Raw genomic sequence first — 24,536 nt, forward strand, 5'->3', positions numbered from 1 at the left:
GCTATTGTCTGTGAAACCAATCATGGAAAATAAGGAGAATTCTCATTGGGGCACACAGAGATAACAACCATACAGACGGTATAGTTGGCCTAGGGCGGTAAAAAGTACAAATCCGGCCCTGCCTCTATGGTAGAGCCGGCCCTGAACTCAGGCAGAAAATTATACGCTTATGTTGACACAAGAGGGAAAGTGAAAAGTGGAGGACTTCCAAGTGGAAAGTGTAGAAAACAAGAATCTAATTTATCCAGATGGTAACTCCCCCTGAGAGTAGTCAGCCTGCAGTGTCTTCTACCACCCATAGTCTTAAAGCGGAATGAAACCCAGCATTTCTTCTGTGCTCTAAAAAATTATTCACAGCATATTATATACTACCACCATTTTTTTTTCACTAGAACAGCATTCAATTAGTTAAACACAGAGCTTGAAAGAAAGTTCAGTGCAGAGAAAGCTGGACGCATCCCAAGTGCAGATAATGTTATCTTGTGTTTACTTAATTGTATCAAGTGAGAAATGTGACACATTCTCTGACTGTGCAGAAGCTCCTGGACACAGACAGACACTCAAAGCATTTCTGCCTTCAATACAAGATGAATAAAACCAGTTATGCATAAAATGCAAAGTCAGCTCTCAAAGCAAAAAAACTGTACTTTTGGGAACTTGTAATTTCTAAATGCATAATAAAACTTATGCATAAATGCAAATATGATAACCGTACGGCATATAAAAAGTAGGAAAACAGGTTTTTATTGAATATTATGTCAGAGTTTTATACCGCTTTAAGATATTCACAAGAGGAGCCCTGCCAAAGGCTTACAATCTAGAAGGGGGGTAGGAAGACACTGGGCAGGGGACCACTGTATGCGTGTTCACCAGTAAGGACTAGGACATTGGTGTGAGAGGTTAGGCCAGTGTAAACCGCTGCATTTTGAGGGCTGGGTTGAAACTGTTGAAGGGAGGGGCTAGCCTGATGGGGGAGTTCCAGGGCATAGGGGCATCTCTAGATAAGTCCTTGAGTCCTGCCTGATAGTGGGTTATATGCAGGGCAGTCAAGCATAGGTCATTGGAGGTTCGGAGTGGGGGAGCAGCAGAGGTCCAGGACTGTGGATAGCAATCACAAAGGAATCCCTGCTTAGTCATTATTATATTATATTAGACTGCAGACTTCTTGCGTTAACATATGTACATTACAATGTGTGAATTCTGGCACTTTTTCGCGTTGTCTGAAAATAGCATGATCCCAGCTAGAATGTGACACAACGCCGTCTGGTTTCCGAAAGCATCCACACGTACTGCGTTAAATTCCTCCCCCGGCTTCCCACCGTCTTGACACTCTCTGTGGACCGAATTGTAACGATAAAGAGGCGTCTATTTATTTAGTGTGTAATGAAATAAAGTCCCTGTAGTCCGGAGAGAGGTGCTAATGACTGGAAGTAACCCTTCCGATGCCATGGGCCTGCCGCGATTCAGGCTGATCGCCGCGTTCCGCTCATTGTGTGCGTGGTGAGATGGGCACATGGACTAGAGCAGGTGTCGCGGAGGAGGTATCTGTCTCTCTCACTTGTTCTATTTACAAGGCACCAGCTGTTTCTCTACAACAGACTGGAGATGTGACACAAACCACAAAACACACACATTCAAGTCGAGATTTGAGCTCAACCTGTGCTCAGCTCTGGTGGATCTTTTATGAACATTTAGCATTAGTTATGGAGAACTGGAGACCTTATGCAGTAGAATACAATGAAAGGTCACGTTACTATAAATGACATCATTTTTTCAGATGTTGTAGTGATAGTTCTCTCGCCGGCTTTGTAGAGGACCCACGCTTGATAGTCCGTGCGGCTTCACCATATGTGCATAGGTACGTAACTTTAAGACATCTGTTTCTGGTAGCTTCCATATGTTTAAAAATCTGGACAAGCATCAATAAATGCTACAGATTACCCAGCAAGCTCATGGTGAACCAGAACTCCCAGTAGTGTGTAAGGGGCTACCGAGGACCAAAAAGCCATGTTACTAAAATGTTAAAGATGAACTTCAGCCTAAACAAACATACTGTCATTAAGTTACATTAGTTATGTTAATTAAAATAGATAGGTAATATAATCTCTTACCCACACTGTTTTAAAAGAACAGGCAAATGTTTGTGATTTCAAGAGGGCAGCCATCTTTTTGGTTGAAAGGAGGTGACAGGGAGCATGAGACACAGTTCCAACTGTCCTGTGTCCTGATCACCCCTCCCAGTTGCTAGGCAACGAGAACAACAACATCAGAAATCCCATCATGCTTTGCACAGCATCAGGGGAAAAATGCCTGGGCAACAAACTTCTGATGCTGTGAAACTGTTAAAGAAACACCAAGCCTTTTCAGTGCTGCTGAGTAGATTTTTAGTCTGGAGGTTCACTTTAAGCAAACTATTAAACTGGGTTTATTTAGTCTGGAGAAAAGACGCCTTATGGTGGCCATACACGATACAATAAAAATGTTCGATTTTCCCGTTTATTCGATCTAAATGATCGAATTGAATGAAAGTTGAAAATATTATTTTTTTCGATCAAGAAATTTGAACGATTATCCCGTTTTTTTGGGGAAAAAATGATCGGACATGCTGGAAAAATCTTTATATTCGATCTAACAGAATAATCGAACTAAATTATCTAATTTAAAAATTGGACCATGTATGGCCACCTTTAGAGGGGATCTAATTAACATGTATAAATACGTCAGTGGGCAATATAAAAACTTGGCGGATGAGCTTTTTGTCCCTAGGCTTTCACAAAGGACTAGAGGACATGATCTGCGCATGGAGGAAAAAACGTTTTAGCCATTTATTTAGGAAAAGGTTCTTTACAGTAAGAGTGATTAAGATGTGGAATGCATTGCCACAGGAAGTCGTTATGGCAAACTCTATACCTGCATTTAAAGGGGGCTTAGATGCTTTCCTTGCGTTGAAAGACATCCATGGCTATAATTACTAGGTAATGCCTAATGATGTTGATCCAGGGATTTTATCTGATTGCCATCTAGAGTCGGGAAGGAATTTTTCCCATTTTGGGGCTTATTGGACCATGCCTTGTGGGGGTTTTTCCCCTTTCTCTGGATCAACAGGGATATGTGAGGGAGCAGGCTGGAGTTGTACTTTATTTTCTGGTTGAACTCGTTGGACATATGTCTTTTTCAACCCAAAAAATTTGCCTTCTTAACCACTTAAGGACCGCCTAACGCCGATTGGGTTTGAGTGGATATTACATGGAAACGGCCGCTCGTTTGAGCGGCCTTTCCATGTCAATTCACGGAGACTGTCTCCGTGAACAGTGTGCGAGCTGCCGATCGCGGCTCGCACGCCTAATGTAAACACGCGTGGAAAAAATCCCCGCTGTTTACATCAATACGGCGCTGCTGCCGTAAGGCAGATCGGCGATCCCCGGCCTCTGATTGGCCGGGGATCGCCGTCATTTGATAGGCTGAAGCCTATCCTACAATGCGCAGGACGGATATCCGTCCTGCACAGCTGAATGAGGGAGAGGGAGGTAAGGGGAAGGAGGGAGCTCCAAAAACGCTGCGGAGGGGGGCTTTGAAGAGCCCCCCCCGCTCGACCACACGGAGCGGCGGCGATCAGACCCCCCAGCAGGTCATCCCCCTAGTGGGGAAAAAAGGGGGGAAGTCTGATCGCCCTGCCGTGCACACGATCTGCGCTGCGGGCTGGAGAGCCCACGCAGCGCAGATCTGCAATAACAGCCCCGGTCCTTAACAGAAAGTATTTGTGATTATTCAGGTTGGAGTGAGCATATGATGTCTCCCACAATGCATCACTGCTGAACATGAAAATCATCCTTTGTTGTTCCTGTAATCTAACCACACCTCCAGAGCCGCTGGAAGGCAATTATGTGTCAGCTTGTTAATTGTACAGAGCCGCAATAATCCAACATGCATACAGACTGTTTCGGATTGGTTGATCCTCATCAGTGCATGGCATAGATTAATGTGGATCTATGGGGTAGGACTTGAAGCCCCCAGAGTTACAGATTACCCAGCAAGCTCGTGGTGAACCAGAACTCCTAGAAGTGTATAAGGGGCTAAAAAGGACAAAAACGCTCTGTTACTAAAATGTTATGCAAAACAAGTTTGCTTTCTTAAAACAGAAGGTATTTGCGATAATTCAGGCTGTAGTGAGCATATAATGTCTCCCACAATGCATCACTGCTGAATATGCAAATCATCCTTTCTGTAGGTGTGGTTAGCTTACAGGGACAACGAAGCGTGGCTTGCGCATTCAGCAGTGATGCATCGTGGGAGACATCATATGCTCACTTCAACCTGAATTGTCACAAATACCTTCTGTTTTGAGGAGGCAACCTTTTGTTTTGCGTCAATAAATGTGTGCCTGTTGGAAATGGTGAGGATGAGGGTGGAAACGATGCCTTTGTTGAATGAAAAGGCCATTATTCATGTGCAAACCCCGCATGCGCAGTCCCTCTTATCTTTGCGTACATTAGCGATGGCCAATGAGGTGCAAATCATTTTGAGTTTTGAGTTGCAGGATTATGCAAGTTCTGGATGCAAATGTATCTAGCTTGAAAACTGACCCGTGAAATTCCCCCTTGATGTAACATGAGTAGCCCCTTTCTGTGTGCTGGCCCTCCATGCATTCCTCCCCATGTGCTCTCTGTTTGTGCAGCTGGCTCCTCCCATGAAGAGTGCCCTGTTTGCCAGCCCTCCCATGTACCTCCCCTGCAGATCCTCGTTGTGTGATGCTGGCTGCTGCCCTGAAAAACAGCCCTGTATTCCATCCCTCAAGTGGTGCACCTGCCACATGGTAAGGAGAGGAGGCAACCTCAGGCAATGGGTACAAGTGTCCCTACCCCCCCCCCCCGCTCTTCCCCCCAATGCCGCACTATCGCCCCCCAAAATTGCTGACATATAGCAATTTGACATCTCGAGGGGGTAGGGGCAGAGAAGCGCTTCCTGCTAAACGCCCACTGGGCACGCTCCTGGAAGGCTTTCAGCTCCCCCGCCTCCCTGAGACACGCACAGAGCAGTGCTTCCAGCACCCTAGGGTCATGAAAATGACAGTCAGTGGAGCAGGCCCTCAGCGGTTCCTCCTTCAGTCCCCCTCTGCCTCCTTCTGTCCTCCTGTGCCTCCTTCCGTACCCTTTTTTGCCTTCTTCTGTCCCTCACTGTGCATCCATCTGTTCCCCATTGTGCCTCCTTCCTTCTGTTCCCCATTGTGCCTCCTTCACCAATGGCGTAGCTAAGGAGCTGTGGGCCCCGATGCAAGTTTTACAATGTGTCCCCCCCCCCCCCCCCAAGCACTCTATACAACTGATACGGCGCATCAAAACCTGCCAATGGCAACCACAGTGTCAGAGGTGCAAGAAGGGGATGGGGAACAGTATGTTATTGATTACCACTATTCAAAGTGTCTATAAAAGTGACTAATATGAGCACAGGACCAATAGAAAGCTAATACTGTAGTTGAGGGAGGGCCCTTTGGGGCCCCTCTGGCCCCTGGGCCCGATGCAGTTGTTTGTCCCGATGCGATGCCGATTGGCATGTTGTTTGTATCCCAGGGACTCCCTGTATTAAGCATTCAGCCCCCACTTTTTTTTTGGGGGGGGGGGGAGAGGGTGACACAGGATTTTTTGCCTGGAGGGCCAGAAATAGCCCTGGCGTTTGTCTAGTAAGGATCACATAACTTTTTCAGCTTAGTGGATTTCTGTACTCTTTTTGCTGCAGTTATCAGTTGTTTCTCCATCATCCAATGATCTTTAGCGTTGCAGCAGTTATTGGCATTTCAGTATCTCGGGTCACTATTGGCTGGTGTATCTCCAGCTCATGCCTGGATTGGCCGTTTGATAACTTGTCCGTTTCCCAGAAGGGCTGTTACGCCCGAGTGGACTTGTGGGCTGCCAGAGGCTCCTGTGGGCTGTTCGGAGTCACCGGGGGTACGCTTTAGTGAAGCGTGGCAGATATTTCCACAGTACAGAGCTGGGCTGGCAGTCCTTTTTACAGCTTACCTCCAATTCCCCGCTCCACCTGCCAAACGCTGGGAATAATATACAAAAATATGGGCTGGCATCCTTCATGTGCCAGGTCTGATTCCTAGATCCAGGCCGGTGCCGGGCCAGTGTAATATGTCATATTACGTGCGCATTATATAAATGCCGTGAAGTCACCTTCTTTAAAGAGAATCTGTACTCTAACATTTTTACAGCAAAAAGCATACGATTCTATTCATTATGTTCTCCTGGGCCCCTCTGTGCTGTTTCTGCCACTCTCTGCTGCAAACCTGGCTGTAATTAACAGTTTTAGGCAGTGTTTACAAACAAACTAACCAGCTTGTGATAGGCTCACATAAGCAGAGTGTGTGTCATACAGAGCCTGCATGGGGCCTGGAGGGGGTGTGTATAGCTTCTACCAATCACAAGCAGCCCTGCACATTCCACACATTCCAGCTTTAGCCCGACTGTGCCGACAGAAGGAAACAGATCATTAGATCATATAACAGAGATAACACAGCCACTGTGCAATTAGGAAAGGCTGCAGTAAGCCAGAGCACATTAGAACAGGCAAAGGAACTTATAGGATAGAGGAACTAAGGCTGAAAAGTTTGTTACAGAGTCTCTTTAAGAAAAAGAGACTGGCACGAAAAATTCAAGATGCATACTATTTAAAGTGAACCTTAAAGTGACACTGGAGCGGAAAAAACAAAATTTATAATATAAGGAATTGTGTGTGTAGTATGGATAAGGAATAGAACATTAGTAGCCAAGAAAAGAGTCTCATATTTTTATTTTCAGTTATATACAGTGGCTTGCAAAAGTATTCGGCCCCCTTGAAGTTTTCCACATTTTGTCACATTACTGCCACAAACATGAATCAATTTTATTGGAATTCCACATGAAAGACCAATACAAAGTGGTGTACACGTGAGAAGTGGAAGGAAAATCATACATGATTCCAAACATTTTTTACAAATAAATAACTGCAAAGTGGGGTGTGCGTAATTATTCAGCCCCCTGAGTCAATACTTTGTAGAACCACCTTTTGCTGCAATTACAGCTGCCAGTCTTTTAGGGTATGTCTCTACCAGCTTTGCACATCTAGAGACTGAAATCCTTGCCCATTCTTCTTTGCAAAACAGCTCCAGCTCAGTCAGATTCGATGGACAGCGTTTGTGAACAGCAGTTTTCAGATCTTGCCACAGATTCTCGATTGGATTTAGATCTGGACTTTGACTGGGCCATTCTAACACATAGATATGTTTTGTTTTAAACCATTCCATTGTTGCCCCGGCTTTATGTTTAGGGTCGTTGTCCTGCTAGAAGGTGAACCTCCGCCCCAGTCTCAAGTCTTTCGCAGTCTCCAAGAGGTTTTCTTCCAAGTTTGCCCTGTATTTGGCTCCATCCATCTTCCCATCAACTCTGACCAGCTTCCCTGTCCCTGCTAAAGAGATGCACCCCCAGAGCATGATGCTGCCACCACCATATTTGACAATGGGGATGGTGTGTTCAGAGTGATGTGCAGTGTTCGTTTTCCGCCACACATATCGTTTTGCATTTTGGCCAAAGAGTTCCACTTTGGTCTCATCTGACCAGAGCACCTTCTTCTACATGTTTGCTGTGTCCCCACATGGCTTGTGGCAGACTGCAAACGGAACTTCTTATGCTTTTCTGTTAACATTGCCTTTCTTCTTGTCACTCTTCCATAAGAGCCAACTTTGTACAGTGCATGACTAATAGTTGTCCTATGGACAGAGTCTCCCACCTGAGCTGTAGATCTCTGCAGCTCGTCCAGAGTCACCATGGTCCTCTTGACTGCATTTCTGATCAGCGCTCTCCTTGTTCGGTCTGTGAGTTTAGGTGGACGGCCTTGTCTTGGTAGGTTTACAGTTGTGCCATACTCCTTCCATTTCTGAATGATTGCTTGAACAGTGCTCCTTGGGATGTTCAAGGCTTTGGAAATCTTTTTGTAGCCTAAGCCTGCTTTAAATTTCTCAATAACTTTATCCCTGACCTGTCTGGTGTGTTCTTTGGACTTCATGGTGTTGTTGCCCCCAAGATTCTCTTAGACAACCTCTGAGGCTGTCACCGAGCAGCTGTATTTGTACTGACATTAGAATACACACAGGTGCACTCTATTTAGTCATTAGCACCCATCAGGCAATGTATATGGGCAACTGACTGCACTCAGACCAAAGGGGGCTGAATACTCACACCCCACTTTGCAGTTATTGATTTGTAAAAAAATGTTTGGAATCATGTATGATTGTCATTCCACTTCTCACATGTACACCACTTTGTATTGCTTTTTCATGTGGGATTCCAATAAAATTGATACATGTTTGTGGCAGTAATGTGACAAAATGTGGAAAACTTCAAGGGGGCCGAATACTTTTGCAAGCCACTGTAGCCGTTTTCCAATAACATTGCATAATCCTCTAATATTTGCAGTTTACAATCTACACTCTGTATTTTAAATGATGTAACAGAGCAGAGCTAATGACCTATTGAACTTTCTGGCAGAAATACCTTAAAGCGGAACTTTTAAAACAAACTGTTTCACTTACCTGGGGCTTCTGCAAGCCGCCAGCAGCGGTCCTGTCCCGCGCCGGTCCTCCACGATCCTTCGTTCTCCCGCCACTGCTCCGTTTCATTCCTCGACTTGTAAGTCGAGGCCAGCGCAGCCCTGCCAAGCGTATTCTTTTTACGCGTTTCCGTCTGCAACAGCGCTATTGCAGACTGTAACGCGAAGAAGGATGCGTGTGGTCAGAGCTTCGCAGGTGCAGCGGCCTGGCGGCGAAACCGAAAATAGCTGGCGGCGGGAGGACGAAGAAAAGTGGAGGACCGGCGCGGGACAGGACGGCTGCTGGGGGCTTGCAGAAGCTTCAGGTAAGTGAAACAGTTTGTTTTAAAACTTACTTCAGTTCCGCTTTAAAGGGGAACTGAAGTAAGAGGTATACGGAGGCTGCCATATTTATTTCCTTTTAATCAATACCAGTTGCCTGGCAGCCCTGCTGATCATCTGCCTCTAATACTATTAGCCATAGCCCCTGAACAAGCATGCAGCAGATCAGGTGTTTCAGACTTTAAAGTCAGATCTGACAAGACTAGCTGCATGCTTGTTTCTGGTGTTATTCAGATACTACTGCAGAGAAATAGACCAGCAGGGCTGCCAGGCAACTGGTATTGATTAAAAGGAAATAAATATGGCAGCCTCTGTATACCTCTTACTTCAGTTCCCCTTTAAACAAACAAGAAACAACGAGAGACAGGTTGAGATTAGTGCTTCAGAAAATAGCATAGTTCTCAGACTAAATTAGTCAGAGAGCTCAGAGAAGCTATTTTGCATAGATAGCAACTGAAGTACTGGAAACAATATGATTCTCATATCTGTGCTGCTAACGTTTTATTTCTTAGCTGTACTACACATACAAGTCATTACATGTATCATTAGTTTATTTTCACTTCAGATTCCCTTTAAGAGAAAATAAACTGATGAGATAAATAATTGTATCTAACTTTCTACTCTTACTTTTTTTTAAGCTATCCTACAGTAATGTAACATAAAAAGTCGATTTACTGTTTTGTCTCTGCTCAATGAAACCGTTTTCCTGTGTCCCAGAGAGCTAAAATATCTGAACTAGTGACTTTTTTTTATCTATCTCCTGCACTCAGAAGCTGTTCTCTGCCAGGAATGAGTTTTATGGCTGTAATTCCTTATCAGTAAGGGTTACACCATGGTCTGAGTGTGTCCCGACACAGTGGCTGGATAGTGTACCAGTGAAGGTCTCTGTTTGAATATCTTCCTGTTCAGTAAGCCTTCACCTATTCAGTGAGAAGACCTTGGGCAAGACTCACTAACACTGGTAGTTGGGGTCAGGCATAGAAGTGGAGTTGAGGCTAAGTATGAAGAGGGGGTGAGTTTGCAATGTAGGTAATGGGATTTAGAATAAATGTTAACATTTCTATAACACTTTTCTCCTGTAGAGAGATGCAGCCACTAAGGGCGTGCTCAGTAGACCACCCTGGAGCATTGAAGAGTCTTGCCCAAGGACACCTTACTGAATAGGTAACTGGCTCCAGCCAGGATTGAAACCCTGGTCTCCTGTGTCAAAGAAGGTGTCTTTAAGCAGTACACTATCCAGCCGCCTTCAATATGGGAGGTGAGGGGGAGTAGGCGGAGCCCCTGCTGCATGTAGACAAGCCTTTATGTCTAGCCCAGAGAACACAATTGCAATTGTTGCTGCAGCTTTGAGACGTCCCCAGCAAGGTCCTTCTGTTCAGTACTCACACAGTCTTATTTCTTCCTAGGAGTGACTGGGTGATGTCGTACAGAGTGATGGTCAGCAATGACAGCCACAGCTGGGTGGTTGCCAAGAATGGAACTGGTGATGTGGTAAGACCCATTGCATTATATCCTTATCTATACTGGTATGTTGCTTAGTATTGGCTTTCCAATTTGGAATCATGTGTTCGGAAACACTGCACCTTCACACCCAAATTAGTGGACAGGGTCACGGGGAGGTCACTCACGCTGGGCTTCACATGACTCTGATGCTGCCTCCTGCAAGAAGGAAACATGGGAGTCACGTGTAGCCCGGCGTGAGTGACCTCCCCGTGACCCTGTCCACTAGCTTGGGTGCGGAGGTGCGGTGTTTGGCATAATTCGGGTTTCCGAATGCAGGATCACAAATTTCGAACACCTACAAAAGTTCTGATGTAACCATAGTCTCTTGCTATATCCAACAAAGTCCCTGTTATCCGGAACTCAGCCAACCAGAAGTCTTAACTAACCGGCATGCCAGAGGATGAATAACGAGGCTGAGATTTGGGGGGTTTGCAGAGTAGAAAATACTTACCGAGCCTGCAGGCGCCATCTTATACCCTTTCTGCAGCTCCCTTCATGTCATGTGACCTAATGCTGGGTCAGGTGACACGCTGGGAGCTGTACACAGAGGATGCTGGAAAGTAGCTAGGAGATACAGGAAGGGTAGAAGATGGCATCCGGAGGCTTGGTAAGTATTTTCAGCTGCACGGGGGAGGTTTGTGCTCTATTAGCCGGTTGCTCAAGCAACCGACAAGCACACGTATCCGGTATCAGGCAATCCCCACTGGTGCTACCGGATATCAGGGACTTTGCTGTATTTCACATTAAAATGTAAGTATCAGTTGCTTCTGAAGGATAGGTAAACTTATAAATATGCAAATTCAACCCCAAATTAACCTTTCAGTAATGTATGATAATTCTAGGGGCAGCTGGGGATTGGTTTAGCTTGTTTACCAGTTCACTTCTCTTTTAAAAAAACAGATTGGGTTTATTATTTGCAATGGATTTAAGTAAATGAATACTCTACGATACAGTATCTCGAATCATGGCATGTGTGCAGAAACAAGACAGTTGCTCTGTGTGTTCAGTGCTGTGTCTGGAAGCCAGTCTGTTTCTACCCACACCAGAGCAGACAGCATGACTCATCAGGAGGGAGGAGGAAGTTAGCAAAGAGAATGAGCAACACTTCAGATCTGAACATTACATAGTCGAATTTAAACACAGGTGTCAGCTGAGCTGGCTGGATCAGGAAGAGGGAGAAGTTTACAGAGTAAGAAACCGCAACAGTTCTTTTAGTAAACACTTATTTCAAAGATATAGGAATGGATTAACAAACTTGTATATAGCTCATGGTCCCTTTATTAGTAACTTATGACGGTGTGTTCGGGTGTAAGGCTGTCAATAACAGCAGATACAACAGGGAGGTTGGGTAGTGTTGGTGGGGTGTAGGAGGGTAATGGTGAGTGGTCTGTCATTGATGGTATGTCCGGGATCTAATGCTGTCAGGCACAAAAGAGATCCCCAATGTCAGATGTGTCACACACACGCCCACGTTACTACAGCAACCACATGAGGCACGTGTATGGATAGAGGACGGAGCTACAGACAGGTAATGTATAGTGCATGGTAGAGGCACCCGCAGACCCGCTACCCGCACCCAACCCACAACCCAATTTAATCAAAACGTGTACCCGAACCCGACCTGCATTTCAGCTAGCCCGCGGGTACCCGACCTGATGCCCTGCGCGGTTCTAATTTTCAGACTCGCACCCGACCTGCACCCACAGCCCCGCTACCTGCACCCGACTCGCAACCCGCTTTCTGGTGAATCTGGAACCCGCACCCGACCCACATCCGCAGACCCACTACCCGCACCCCATTTACGTCAAAACGGGTACCCGACCTGCATTTTGGGTAACCTGCGGATACCCGACCTGATGCCCTGCACGGTTCTAATTTTCAGACTCGCACCCGACCTGCACTCGCAGCCCTGCTACCTGCACCCGACTCGCAACCTACTTTCTGGTGAATCTGGTACCCGCACCCGACCTACACCCACACACCCGCTACCCGCACCCCGTTTAAGTCAAAACGGGTACCTGACCCGCATTTCGGGTAACCTGCGGGTACCTGACCTGATGCCCTGCGCGCGTCTAATTTTCAGACTCGCACCCGAGCCGCAACTCGATCAAAGTCAAAAACGGGTACCCGAACCCGGCCAGCATTTTGGGTAACCTGCGGGTACCCGCAGGTACCCTACCCAATGCAGGACTCTAGTGCACGGGGCACCAGTCCAGGGGCCACAACATTTGACATTAGAAGGGACAGCGCCGGGGTTTCTTTGCGTTCGTCACTCGTACCGATATTGCTCAGCATTACCACCACACACCCGATCAACCAAGATGGCCCGACATCTTGCAGCATGTCCGATCGATACATGCGACCAATTTCGACCCAAAATTGGTCGCATGCTCTTGCGACACCTATTTTCATCCGATTCGATAATTATCAAATTGGATGGTCGATTGGCCACCAAGTCAATAGATGTATGGCTACCTTTAGGAGATCATTCAATAGAACAAAGTGCAGTATCTCAAATTAACCAACTATAATGAACCTTCAACTAGCTAGAGATCACACTGTAATAAATTGAATTCTGGTTTCTTTGAGTTGCTGTGCTCTGATCCATCTTACTAAGTAAAACTAAGAGGTGTGTAAAGCTGCGATCTCCCGCGTTAGTCTTTCTCTCGAATAATATGCAGCCCTTGTGCAAGTGGTTAATGCTCTTCAAACAAACGCTGAATGGAATCTTGAGAGGGAGCTGAGAATCTCCACTCTCCTGCCAAGTTTCATCTGGAAGTAAGACTCTTTCCACAAAGCCTCAGTTTATGAAGCTGCGGTTTTACTAGCAGCGGCTAAGCGCACACAATCTCCTATCGTGAAGGATTTACAGATGGGGATGCGTAGAACCGCCATGGCCGAGAAACAGAGACATGTGAAACTCATAGGCTGCATGTCAATGAGCCGCAATGAAGGGTATAGGCCCGTAGCAATTACGCAATGGACATGGTTCAGGTGCTTAGCTGCCACAGATCTTGTCATAAGGGATGGCTGAAGAGCTCTGTGCATCAGAGTTGGGACAAGGTCCTCCAGCACCCAAGGCTGAGATGCCAAAGTGCGCCCCTCCACCCCTCCCACCCCAGCCGTCACACACTGATTGCTATTAGACTAAGAGGCGCCCCAGGGCCCCCAACACCTCAATCTCTGGTTATCTGGCTTGCAGTTGCTGCCATGCATCCCATTTTTTTATTTCTCTCTGCTTCAAACACAATAGGGGAATGATAGCTGAGTGAGTTGTGCACCCCATCCTACACTGCGCCCTGAGGCTGGAGCCTCTCTCGCCTCTGCCCTGCACCCCCTCCTACACTGCGCCCTGAGGTTTGAGCCTCTCTCATCTCTGCCTCGGCCCCGCCCTGCACCCCTCCTACACTGCACCCTGAGGCTGGAGCCTCTCTCGCCTCTGCCTCGGCCCAGCCCTGCGACCCCTCCTACACTGCACCCTGGGCTAGAGCCTCTCTTGCCTCTGCCTCGGCCCAGCCCTGCACCCCCTCCTACACTGCGCCCTGAGGCTGGAGCCTCTCGGCCTCGGCCCAGCCCTGCGCCCCCTCCTACACTGCACCCTGAGGCTGGAGCCTCTCTTGCCTCTGCGTCCCCTCCTACACTGCACCCTGAGGCTGGAGCCTCTCTTGCCTCTGCGTCCCCTCCTACACTGCACCCTGAGGCTGGAGCCTCTCTTGCCTCTGCCTCGGCCCAGCCCTGCGCCCCCTCCTATACTGCGCCCTGAGGCTGGAGTCTCTCTCGCCTCTGCCGGGCTCACCCTGTGCCCCCTCCTACACTGCGCCCTGAGGCTGGAGCCTCTCTCGCCTCGGCCCCGGGCCCTGCTGTGCCACCTCCTATACTGCGCCCTGAGGCTGGAGTCTCTCTCGCCTCTGCCGGGCTCACCCTGTGCCCCCTCCTACACTGCGCCCTGAGGCTGGAGCCTCTCTCGCCTCAGCCCGGCCCTGCTGTGCCACCTCCTATACTGCGCCCTGAGGCTGGAGTCTCTCTCGCCTCTGCCGGGCTCACCCTGTGCCCCCTCCTACACTGCGCCCTGAGGCTGGAGCCTCTCTCGCCTCTGCCGGGCTCACCCTGTGCCCCCTCCTACACTGCGCCCTGAGGCTGGAGCCTCTCTCGCCTCGGCCCCGGGCCCCGCTGTGCATAGGAATACTGAGGCCGGGTGCACACATATCAGAAACGCTTGCGTAGCGGGAAACACTGTGTTTTATGCAGCAATAGGCCACAGCCTATGTAGCCTTTCCCCCAAACCAACCCTGTTCATGCCACTAGGTCATTACTGCTGTCTGTTTCCGCTCGTTCCCTTCTTGTCACCAGAGCCTCCTTGGCCCTTGGTAGCTTTAATATCGGCAGTTCCAGGGATAGGAAATGAGGAACAACAATAAAAGCTTTTTTTTCCAATCTACATAAATGTGTAATTTGTAGACGTCTCCGTCACGAGGTTTCTGGAGGAGAGGCGGTGGAAATTCTCATGGATGGGGCCCAAACAAGACTCTAACCCTTTAGCAAACTTTCCAAACATCACATAAAACTTTTCTTGGAATTTGGCGCTAACTCATAACTTTCAGGAATAAAATGGGATGTGGCTCGCCGCCGTCAGCAGTAATGACCTAGTGGCATGAACAGGACTTTGTTTGCGGATAACTGATAATTAGTTACACTTTGCATCAGTTTTACAAATTCAGCAATTGCACTTTGTATATCGCCGTGTGTTTTGTCATATACAACCCCTAGATCACTGTGGGCTCGTTTCCACTATTGCGCTGCGGAATCGCCTGGATTCCACCGCTGATGAAATCGCATGCGGATGCGATTCCCCATGTGTTTTTTGCCGCGAATTCGCATAGGTGAGGGTATATGCGATTTTAACCATGTCACTGCCTGTGTGACTTTACATTGGTACCTATATTCGCGGCAAAAAACGCCTGGGGAAACCGCATGCGATTTCCCTATTAAATACATTGCATGCGATTTGCATGCATTCCACTCGCAGGCGAATTCTGCGGCTCTTTTGTGCATTTTTTTTACCCGCTGAAAAAAACACACCTCAACAACGCTACAGTGGAAACAGGCCCATCCACTTGCATTACATGTGCGTTGGACGCATGCGGATTCGCGATAGTGGAAACAAGCCCTGTGTGTTTTTGTAATTGCATTTTATAGAAATGCCATTTTAAAAAAGTAGATTAAAATGATTAGAGGCTTAATTTTAGCCTTATGAAATAATAATAATATGAATAATATTATATACACCATAGCACGGGTTGCAGGGAAATCACTGAAATAGAGGTTGTACAATGCAGATTTTCAAGCCTAAGCTAACTTGAATTTATGCAACAAAATAAGGCAAAACAAAAGTTGCAAATCTTGGATGGGTATGTGTCTGTAACTTCATTCTTACAACTGATAATTACCTAACCTTTCGGAATCCCTCAGTGTAGGAACACACTAGGCAGAAACGCTAGCGTTGCTGAAAACGTACATAATGCAAGTCGATGTGCAGCATGGAAAAACGCATAGGTTTGCATTCTGCAATGTGCGTTTTTTTAAAACGCTGAACTTGCTGCATATTTTTCCTAAATGCATCTAAAACGCACTTAATGAAAGTCAAGGGTGACGCAGAGGTATTGCGTTTTTAGTGCGTTTTAAAAAAACAAAACAAAAAAAAACAAGTTTGATGACGTATTTCCGCTTCCTGTTGACTTCCTAGTGATTTGCATAAAACGCATATGAAAAACACATACAAAATGCATATGTGATAACTATAAATGTTAATAACACTCCCATAACTTCAGTTCCCAAAGCTCGGTGCTTGGGGGTGATATTCGACTCTTCTCTCTATTTTATTCCTCATGTTCACTCCATAACCAGCTCCTGCCATTTACAACTCAAAAATATATCTCGCATCCATCCCTTTCTCACTCAAGACACAACCAAAATGTTAATACATGCTCTTATAATTTCTCGTCTGGACTACTGCAACGTACTACTTTGTGGACTACCGTCTAACAAACTGGCCCCGCTCCAGTCGGTACTGAACTCAGCTGCTCGTCTCATTCATCTTTCTTCTCCATCTTCCTTTGCTGACCCTCTCTGTCAAGCTCTTCACTGGCTGCCAATTAACCAGAGGATCCTGTGTAAACTCCTAACCCTAACCTACAAAGCTCTCCACAATCTCTCCCCGGTAGATATCATCACTCATTTCCAGATACAAACCCAATCGCAATCTCAGATCTGCACACGATCTTCTGTTGTCCACCTCTAGAATCACCTCCTCACATTCACGCTTACAAGATTTTGCACACGCTTCACCCCTTCTCTGGAATCCCCTCCCACAACACATCCGTCACTCGCCAACCTTTGTTACTTTCAAACGCTCTCTAAAAACTCATTTGTTCCGACAAGCATATGCGCTACCTTAAGCCACTTCCCTTTGTCCTAAGACCAAATTGCACCCCTACTAGGTATCCTAAAACACAAAGCCTCTATATATTTTATCGTATACTACCCCTCCTCTTGTTTTCCCCCATTCCCTTTAGATTGTAAGCTCGCAAGGGCAGGGCTCTCTCCCCCTTTTGTGCCTTGGAAATCATTATACATTTTATTCATCATGGTATTTTTATCACTGTCATTACCAATTCTGTATTTAGTATTCTGTATTTTGTATCATTTTTGTACTTTGTCACTAATTATGTATCTTGTATATTAGTGTACACCATTGTCTGTATTATGTACCCCATGCTTGTTTCTTACTTTGTACAGCGCCACGGAATATGTTGGCGCTTTATAAATCAATAATAATAATAATATATGCAAACTGCAAACACATTTAAACACATGCAAGATGCAAGAAAAACGCATGTGCGGAACAAAAACGCAAACGCACTTAAAGCGCATATGCAGCAAAACACTAACTTTCACACACTGCCTAGTGTGTTCCCACCCTCAGTGTGGCCTGATATGACCCAGAGGAGGAATGGATAATCTTCTAATCTCATAGAAACCCAGGCCAGGTTTGCAGGATTGTTTGGGATCTGTGATGGTCACCAGCATGGTGACGTCTTTAAACTGAAAACCCCCCGAACGATGCAGGATGATAGATCTCAGAGATGTCTCCCGACAAGCGTTCCCCGATCCATCTTCCTGCTGGTCGGTTCGCACAGCGGGCGCTAACGAGAGTTCAGGGGATCACGGTACTTTGCATCGGGGATCTTCAAGGTCCTATCCTGCATGATGGTCGTTGTTACTGTGCGTTGTCACGACGCTCATGTGACCTTTGTAGCGAGATCGCGGAAATGGTCAATCATTGCTCAAAAAACACCGGTTGTTGGAAAGATCATAGTGGGTATGGCCCTTAAAGTGAACCTGAGGTGAGAGTGATATGCCCCCATATTTATTTCCAATACCAGTTGCCTGGCAGCCCTGCTGATGCCCTGCTTCTGAAACTTTCAGCCACAGACCCTGAACAAGCATGCAGCAGATCAGGGGCTTGAGTCACAAAGGCGTGCTAACCTAGTTAGCACGCCTAACAGCTTTGGATGTGCAAACTAGGGTGCTAAGTAGTTTGCACGTCTAAAGCTGTTACAGATTGCGCGCAAAGTTTAAGCGCTGCGCAGTGCGCGCAAAATGTTGCACGGTGCGCGCGAAACATCGCACCGTTCACGTGGTAAGTACGCTTAGCACACGAACGGTGCTACATTTCGCACACACCGTGCGCCATTTAACGCACGCCGTGCGATGTTTTGCGCGCACCGCGCAGTGCTAAACTTTGCGTATTAGCGCGTGAAGCGGCCATTTTCGCATCTTAAGTGCCTTTTCACTTGCGTGCTAACATTTAGCACCCTTTAGGCCTCTTTCCCACCAGGACGTTGCGTTTTAGGGGACGTTATGGTCCCATAACGTGCCCCTAACGCAACACCTGGTGGTGTTGGAGGTGGACGCCAGAGTGAGCCGTGTTGTGCAGCTGTTGGTGCGCCTTTTTTGTCTCATACCTTGCGGGGACCACGTGATCGGAACACTCCGCATCACGTGGTCCTGCCAGCCAATCAGCGGCTGCTCCAGGAAGAAAACACAGCAGAAGTGATGGGAAGTCCAGCTCTTTTCAATGAATCGATTCATTGAAAAGAGCTGGACTTCCTATCTCTACTGTTCAGAATCGATTCAGAGCAGCAGGACTGAACCTAGTGATGGGAAGTCTGGCTCTTTTCAATGAATCGATTCTGAACAGTAGCGATAGGAAGTCCGGCTCTTTTCAATGAATCAATTCAATGAATTGAGCTTCCCATCACTAAAAGGCAGTGCAGTGAATATTAATTAGCCATGTGGCTAACAATAGCGGGACTCTACCCTCCTCCTCTCCTGCTCAAAAAAACTCCCAAAAACACAATACTGAACATGTGCAAACAGTCTAACGCGGCTAAAGCCACATAGAACGCATAGCATGCTGCACTTTTAAATAACGTGCAGCGTTACAATGTAACGCAAGGTGGGCACTGTGAACAGCCCATTGATTTTTCATTACTGTGAGTGGGGCTGCGTTACGGGCTGCTGTAATGTGCGCCTGTAACGTCCCAATGTGAAAGCAGCCTTAGTGAATCAAGGCCCGGGTGTTTCTGACATTGTCCGATCTGACTGGATTAGCTGCATGCTTATTTCTGGTGTTATTCAGACACTACTGCAGCCAAATAGACCAGCAGAGCTGACAGGAAACTGGTATTGTTTAAAAGGAAATAAATATGGCAGCCTCCATATCACTCTCACCTCAGGTTCACTTTAAGGTAATCTGGCTCATTGTGGGTTTTTTTTTCTCTCATGTGTACAGTATTTGTCTTGAGGCATCTTATTGGTGATTTTTTTTTTTTTTTGATATTTCAGCTTTTTCTTGGCAATAGCGAGAAGGAAATTCCCGTCATGAATGAGTTTCTGGAGCCTTTGGTTGGGCGTTATATTCGGGTCAACCCTCGCTCCTGGTATGAAGATGGGAGTATATGCATGAGGATGGAGATACTTGGATGTCCTCTGCCAGGTTAGTACATCTCTCTGCTGAAGCAAGTGTGGTGGATCCATGCATGGCAACAGAAGTGATTAATGACAGCCCAGATGAGTTTTTAAAGAGAACCCGAGGTGGGTTTGAAGAATATTATCTGCATACAGAGGCTGGATCTGCCTATACAGCCCAGCCTCTGCTGCTATCCCAAACCCCCCTAAGGTCCCCCTGCACTCTGCAATCCCTCATAAATCACAGCCACGCTGCTGACAAACAGCTTGTCAGAGCTGGCTGTGTTTATCTCTATAGTGTCAGTCTGCTGCTCTCCCCGCCTCCTGCAGAACTCTAGTCCCTGCCTGCATCCCTTCCCTCCCTGCTGATTGGAGGGAAGGGACAGGGGCAGGGTCCGGAGCTATGCAGGAGGCGGGGAGCAGCTGAGACTGACACTACAGATGTAAACACAGCCTCACAGCATGGCTGTGATTTATGAGGGATTGCCGAGTGCAGGGGGACCTTAGTGGGGTTTGGGATAGCAACAGAGGCTGGGCTGTATAGGCAGATCCAGCCACTGTATGCAGATAACATACTTTAAACACACCTCGGGTTCTCTTTAAGCCTGAACACCTTTGCTTCTGTCTTATTTATCTAGCCACTAGAAATAGCCTTGTTACTGACAGCCACACAGTTACTCCTCACCCTCCTCCTTTCTGATGACTCATGCTGTCTTCACACCACCTGGACAGCATGAGTAATCAGAAGTGAGGGGTCAAGAGTGATCATGTGGAAGTCAGCAAGTTCAGCTGTGACTCTAGTACTCAATAGTTAGTTTGAGCTGCAGCATTTTCATATGGCTGGATAGGACAGAAGAAAAGATGTTCAGCCCAGGTTCACAGTAGGACGTTACAGGCGCACGTTAGTGCAGCCTGTAACGCAGCCCCACTGCACAGTAATGAAAAATCAATGGGCTGCTCACAGTGCCCACGTTGCGTTACATGTAACTCTGCACGTTCTATGAAAGTACTGCATGCTGTGCGTTATAGGCGGCTAAGCCGCGTTAGACTGTTTCCACATGCTCAGTAGTGTTGGGGAGGAGGGGAGAGCGGCCGGGCACATGGCTAATTAATATTCACTGCACGGTGTGACGTGCAGTGTTTACTTCCTGGAGCGCCGCTCTGTGCGGCGATTGGCCAGGTGGGTCCAAGAGTACGCATCACGGCATCACAGAATGGAAAAAGTAGTGCAGTCGGGATCTACTAGGAAGTCCTTCGCGATATAACTAATAGGCACCCCTGCTTTAGGGAGTATTGCCCAAGGATTCCTTTCTAAATAGGTACTGACCCTAACCAGAATTCGGACCCTGGTCTTCCTGTAGGAAGATGTGCAGAGATAGAGGCAGCATGGGTGCCAGGAGGATCCAGGCAGTCAGCTTGGTGGATGGGGTCACATACATTTCACTGCTAATGACTCCAGTAGATCAGTATGGGAAGAGATTTGAGAGGTGTAGTAAGGGAGGCATCCAGGATTTGGGCTTTTTTGGCCACTCGATGGGATGATCATGTGACTATTTTACGTACCGCAGTAAGTATAGTTGTGTTTTTGTTGTAATTCTGTTGGGGATGAGGTGGGCGGGTGGAGAAGGTGTTTTATTTTCCTGGAAATGGTTTTTACATCTGGTTTCGATAATGAAATGAGTTAAAGAAGGAGGAATTTATAGCCGGCATAAAAGGAATTGTACAATTATAAAATGCAGTTTAAGAATAACAAAAGCGTTCTGTTCCCTTTGCCTAGACCCCAATAACTATTACTACAGAAGAAACGAACTGACCACATCAGACAACCTGGACTTTCGACATCACAACTACAAGGAAATGAGACAGGTACTCATAGTTGTTACAGCTTTTACTAGTGTGGACATGACAGCACCAATTCATTCATTTTTACATAGGGTTAACATCCTGTGCTTTCAAATAAACTTATCTGCCATGGCAGTCAGCAGACACAGCCGAGAGATCAACTTACAGTGGTGATTAGTTACAGATGAAGGCAGGGCCGGTTTAAGCAACAATGGGGCCCCAGGGCAAAATAAACCTGGGGGGCCCCCCAATATATACCCCGGAACAAAAATCGGCATTAGGGGACCTTTTTTGCAGCTAGTATAGTCAGGGTGTGAAGTCCCAATCGGTTGGAGCTTCACATTCTGGCTATCCCAGCCTGCATGGGGGACAAGGGGTTAAAAAGTTTCAGGAGGGGGGACCCCACATAATTATTTTTTTTTAAATTCCCACACTCTAAACATAAACATTTTTGGGGGGGAAATAGGAAAAAATGCCAGGGATCTTCATACAGCCATATTGCGGCTGTATAGCGATCCCTGGCCAAAGCGCTGCGGCTGCGTATAGACCCCCTGGAAACCCCGTCAGGAAATTTATTGCGTTTTCGTTTGATGCATGTAAAATTACACTACCGTTAGGTTTGCTACTAAAAGTGACATTTACCGCATTTAAAAGTATACTTTTTTCCTTCGAAATTTTAAAATCGATTTTCTCAAAAACTATAAGGTCTTTTTGAAAAATTGTTTTTTCCTCGTATTCCTAATGATCTTAACATATCCTGCAAATTTAGGGTTTCTAGCATTTAAGGTGGATTTGCTATTAACCATTAAATTCGGCAGGTTTTTAAATGTGTATTTTTTTTCCTTTAAAACTTTAAAATTGATTTTCTCAAAAACTATAAGGCCGATTTGAAAAAAAAAAAATTTCCTCTTGTAGCCACTGGGGGCCCCTACAAGCTCTGGGGCCCTGGGGCAGCTGCCTCCTTTGCTTCTATGGTAGCGCCGGCCCTGGATGAAGGGGAATTAGGCTAAACTATCTAAATATATACAGGATGCATTTCTTCATGTTTTCTTTCTGTCCTGTGCAAGAGTTCAGGTCCACTTTAATTCAATGCTTTACAACCCACAGTTTGTTTTTTTCCATTTTGCTGGCATTCAGTTAAGCTGTAAAGGTCATTGTCCTCGTGTGACTGCACGTTGCACAATTCTCCCAGGCTGACCCCTGGATATGGGTTATATTCTGCAGAGCTGCTTCTTATTTCTCTGTTACCATCTTTGCGCCTCGTTGCCAGCGCTCGATGATGTTACATAACAGAGCTGTGACTGCCGAATGCATTCTTCATCCACTTCAGCAGCAGTCTGTGCTGATCTTATCTGTACAGGACAAACGAGAGCAATCTGACCTGCATAAATTACACAGCGCCGCGAATGGATCACTGCGGCGAGCTGAGGCTGATCAGAACGCGGGATTATATCACAGCCGTAGTCATAACATCAATCCTTTATTCCTGAATACAGAGGAAGAAAACACACAGCAGTATGCTGGCGATATGGGCTCTATTTCAGAGCAAAGCAACACTGTGCCAAAATACCAGGATGCCCCTGTGCGTTAGAGCAAGGCCTTTGAGTTTTTACTCTTGATGTCTTTCTTTAGCAAGTTTAGAAGGGCCTTCATGTGTAAAGGTGCCTATTGACGGTACAATTTTTCCTTCAGACTCAGAGGCGTATCTGGGTAAAACAGCCACTAAAATTGCGCCCTCCACCAACACTTACCCACCTCCACCAGCCACCACACAAAAAAATAGGCCCATTTCCTTCCTTCCCCCTCCATACAGGTAGCCCCCTCTCCTTCTCCCTGTGCTGCACGCTGCTAAAATATATTTATTAAGCCACCGCTCAATACAATCCCCCCCCTCCCCTGTGCTACACACCGCTAAAACAATGACCTCAAATCAGCGGCGACCAGGAGACAGGACAGGAGATCGGCACATAGTAGGCGCGCAGTGACCTTCAAATGCTGGAGTGACCGATGATGTCACTTCCTGTATTTGAAGTTCACCGCCTGGCTACTATGCGCTGATCTCCTATCCTGTCTCCTGGTCGCCACTAATCTCAGGTCTGTTTGTGTTTTTGTGGCGGAAGTATGGGGGAGAAGGAGGGGGAGAGGTGGAACTGTATTGAACGGTGGCTTAATAAATACATTTTAGCGGCGCGCAGCACAGGGAATAAGGGGGGTGCAGGCATGGCGCCCATGGCACTATCCATCCCTGCACCCCTATAGATATTCCACAGTCCAGATTCAATCTTTCGAAGGAATTTGAATGATCAAAACTAACAGGGAGGCAATTATCGATTGTTCCCATTAACGCAACAATTTAAGAAAGGTTTACATTCCGATTCAATCATAAAATCCAACTTTTGGATCAATATTTTCTCCCTTTCCGATTTCACATTGATTTGCAACACACACGGTGCAGTCTTCTGTACAATTCGATCATAAAAATTGCGTTGAAAGATCAAATCTGAAAGAAAAATTGTACTGTTAATGGGCACCTTAAGTGTACCTCTTGTCAAAGTGGGTTTGTAAGCCCCTTAATGCAGACCTGAACTCAGATCTTCCTCTCTGCTCTAAAAGATAAGCAACAGCATAATAACCTTTAAAGTAAAACATTTCTTTGTTACAGCTGATACAAATCCTGCAATAAATCTGCAGTGTGTCTACTTCCTGCTTTCGTGGAAGCAGACATAGGGTCAACATCCTGTGTTTACAAATTAGCTGTTCTGCTAAGGCAGCCAGCTGACACAGCTGAGCTATCAAATTACAGTTGTGATTAGTGACAAGTGTCTAAATACATACAGGGTGGATTTCTCGCTGTTTTCCATCTGTCCTGTTCAGGTCCACATTAATCACGTTTGCAGGTTTAACATGCCAGCATATGAGCAGCATAAGGACTGGATCACACAGAGAATTCTGCGATAGGGATGGCCCTGATTAGAAGAACTCATGGAGAAGCATGTGATCAGTTTGATCAGCTGATAGATTTGTAAGGATCTGATTCGTTGCGAAGACTTCCTGGTTTAACACATGATCAGGTCAGGACCAGCAAATCAGAACCTTACAAATCTATCAGCTGATCAAACTGATCACATGCTTCTCCCGCAGTTCTTCTAAGCAGGGCCGTCCCTATTCTGCGACGGTAAACGACAGCCCCAGCACTTGAATGGACAGCTGCCGGTACAATCGCTTAGCGGTGTTTACTGTCGTTTGTGTGAACGCTG

General features: G+C 46.6%; 1 protein-coding gene across 1 annotated transcript in view; it reads left to right on the top strand.

The window, feature by feature from the left end:
* The window catches only part of CPXM2 (carboxypeptidase X, M14 family member 2), a 177,757-nt gene that overhangs the window by 70,934 nt on the left and 82,287 nt on the right, over nucleotides 1-24,536 (top strand). Inside the window, exons 6-8 of the mRNA XM_068255048.1 lie at nucleotides 10,311-10,395; nucleotides 19,315-19,465; nucleotides 21,215-21,303. Coding sequence (XP_068111149.1) covers nucleotides 10,311-10,395; nucleotides 19,315-19,465; nucleotides 21,215-21,303 — 325 coding nt within the window. The remainder of the gene's footprint in view (nucleotides 1-10,310; nucleotides 10,396-19,314; nucleotides 19,466-21,214; nucleotides 21,304-24,536) is intronic.

The sequence above is a fragment of the Hyperolius riggenbachi genome, chromosome 10 (assembly GCF_040937935.1).
Source record: "Hyperolius riggenbachi isolate aHypRig1 chromosome 10, aHypRig1.pri, whole genome shotgun sequence".
In the NCBI taxonomy this organism is placed as follows: Eukaryota; Metazoa; Chordata; class Amphibia; order Anura; family Hyperoliidae; genus Hyperolius; species Hyperolius riggenbachi.